Below are 1,837 nucleotides of genomic sequence, written 5' to 3'. Positions count from 1 at the left end.
TACTGATAGGCAGTCTGGAAAGAAAAGAGGCTTTGGTTTTGTTACATTTGATGACCATGATCCTGTGGATAAAATTGTATGTAAGTATCTGTAAGCTGCTACTGGTATGATTTTTTTTTTTTTTTGGTATATAAACATTTCTAACGTTCTTAAGAGATTATCTGGCTTAAGGGTTGATTTAATTATTTTTTAAATTTCAGTGCAGAAATACCATACCATCAATGGTCATAATGCAGAAGTAAGAAAGGCTTTGTCTAGACAAGAAATGCAGGAGGTCCAAAGTTCTAGGAGTGGAAGAGGAGGTAGCTTTTTTTTAAAGTACAATTTTTTTTCTCTTGCGTTTGTACACATTGACTTAGTTCTAATAGAGCATTTGTCGTAGGCAACTTCGGTTTTGGGGATTCGCGTGGTGGAGGAGGAAATTTCGGCCCAGGACCAGGAAGTAACTTTAGAGGAGGGTCTGGTAAGCTATAGTTTTTATGTTCTTAATGTATGATTGTACTTGTTTGACCCTTTTAAACTACTAGAATCAGAAAATATGTCCTAGTCACTCCTTAGACTCTAAGAAGTACTTGAGTCTGTTTACTGTTTAGTAGGAACCAACCCATAGTTGACCCTCCTCCAGCAGGCTTTCATATGCCCTTAAATCCCATAAGAGAGGAGATTGCCCATCCTTCTCCCACCTCTGAACATCTAGTGGATTTGAACATGCTACATGCCTTTGGGATTGATAGGCAGTGCAGTTCCTAACCACTAGACCATGAGTGAGCTCCCCTTGAGTAATACTGTAAGTCTGAAAAGTTTTGTTTTAGCCTTCAGAATTACCCTGTGTATTTCAAGAACCAGTAAAATGTTGGTTCTATCCATGCAATGCTTCTATATAAATAAATGGCGACATCTTTAAAGGACTTTTCCAAGTCATAGCCTCAGGTTTGGATATTATTCTTGAGTACTTGAGAGGTAGTTTAGTGCCTATAGAGGTACTAGTAGAATTTGTAGAGGAAAGACATGGTAGAAATGTGATTAAATTCCACCCTCCTTTTCTCCGTCTTAACAGATGGATATGGAAGTGGTCGTGGATTTGGGGATGGCTATAATGGGTATGGAGGAGGACCTGGAGGTAAATTTTTCCCTTAATTTTTGTCTTCAAGGTGTTTCAAAAATTCATCTTCCTAATAAGTAAAAAGCCACTTTAATTATCACAGATAAAATTGTGAACCACTGTTAACAAACTATTTGCTTGATTGGAATACAGAGAAGCATGATACTGGGTAATTTTAAGTTAGGTTTAATGAACAAGCTGAATTCTTCAATTATAAGATGTCTGAATTACATAAATATGCTACTTTATATTCTCACTTGCTGCTTTGAGTAGGGCAGTTAGTAACACTAAGGTAACAGGCAACTTTTTTGTACTTTGTCCCAGTGATTTCACACATAATACACATTTTAAAACCATTTGAAGCTGCCTTTGAAGGGGACACCTAAAATCACTACTTTGGGAGGATTGTTACAGAGCAGTATTTCAAGCATTCGCCGTAAAGTTTTTAAAACCCAATTGGCTGTGAATAGGCTTCCCAAAGGGTGTTCTACCATTGACACTATTGTAGAATGTGACCCTGTTTCATTTATGGAAATGTTCTAGAGAACTGGAAATGCGGTAATAAGATAAAATGGCATTACTAAGTAATTACTTAAAAGCTTGTTTTATAATAGGTGGCAATTTTGGAGGAAGCCCTGGTTATGGAGGAGGAAGAGGAGGATATGGTGGTGGAGGACCTGGATATGGCAACCAGGGTGGGGGCTACGGAGGTGGTTATGACAACTATGGAGGAGG

The 1,837-nt window shown here is 37.9% G+C and overlaps 1 protein-coding gene across 1 annotated transcript in view; it reads left to right on the top strand.

Annotated features, from left to right (window-relative positions):
- The window catches only part of HNRNPA2B1 (heterogeneous nuclear ribonucleoprotein A2/B1), a 7,017-nt gene that overhangs the window by 2,409 nt on the left and 2,771 nt on the right, over positions 1–1,837 (top strand). Inside the window, exons 5-9 of the mRNA XM_006896130.1 lie at positions 8–80; positions 201–302; positions 383–463; positions 1,058–1,120; positions 1,717–1,835. Of these exons, the coding sequence (XP_006896192.1) occupies positions 8–80; positions 201–302; positions 383–463; positions 1,058–1,120; positions 1,717–1,835 (438 nt within the window). The remainder of the gene's footprint in view (positions 1–7; positions 81–200; positions 303–382; positions 464–1,057; positions 1,121–1,716; positions 1,836–1,837) is intronic.

Source organism: Elephantulus edwardii, unplaced genomic scaffold (genome assembly GCF_000299155.1).
Source record: "Elephantulus edwardii isolate Elephantulus edwardi_28Jun2011 unplaced genomic scaffold, EleEdw1.0 scaffold00182, whole genome shotgun sequence".
Taxonomy (NCBI): domain Eukaryota; kingdom Metazoa; phylum Chordata; class Mammalia; order Macroscelidea; family Macroscelididae; genus Elephantulus; species Elephantulus edwardii.
The sequence above is the reverse complement of the archived record's forward strand: the minus strand, read 5'-3'. Positions and strand labels throughout refer to the sequence as shown.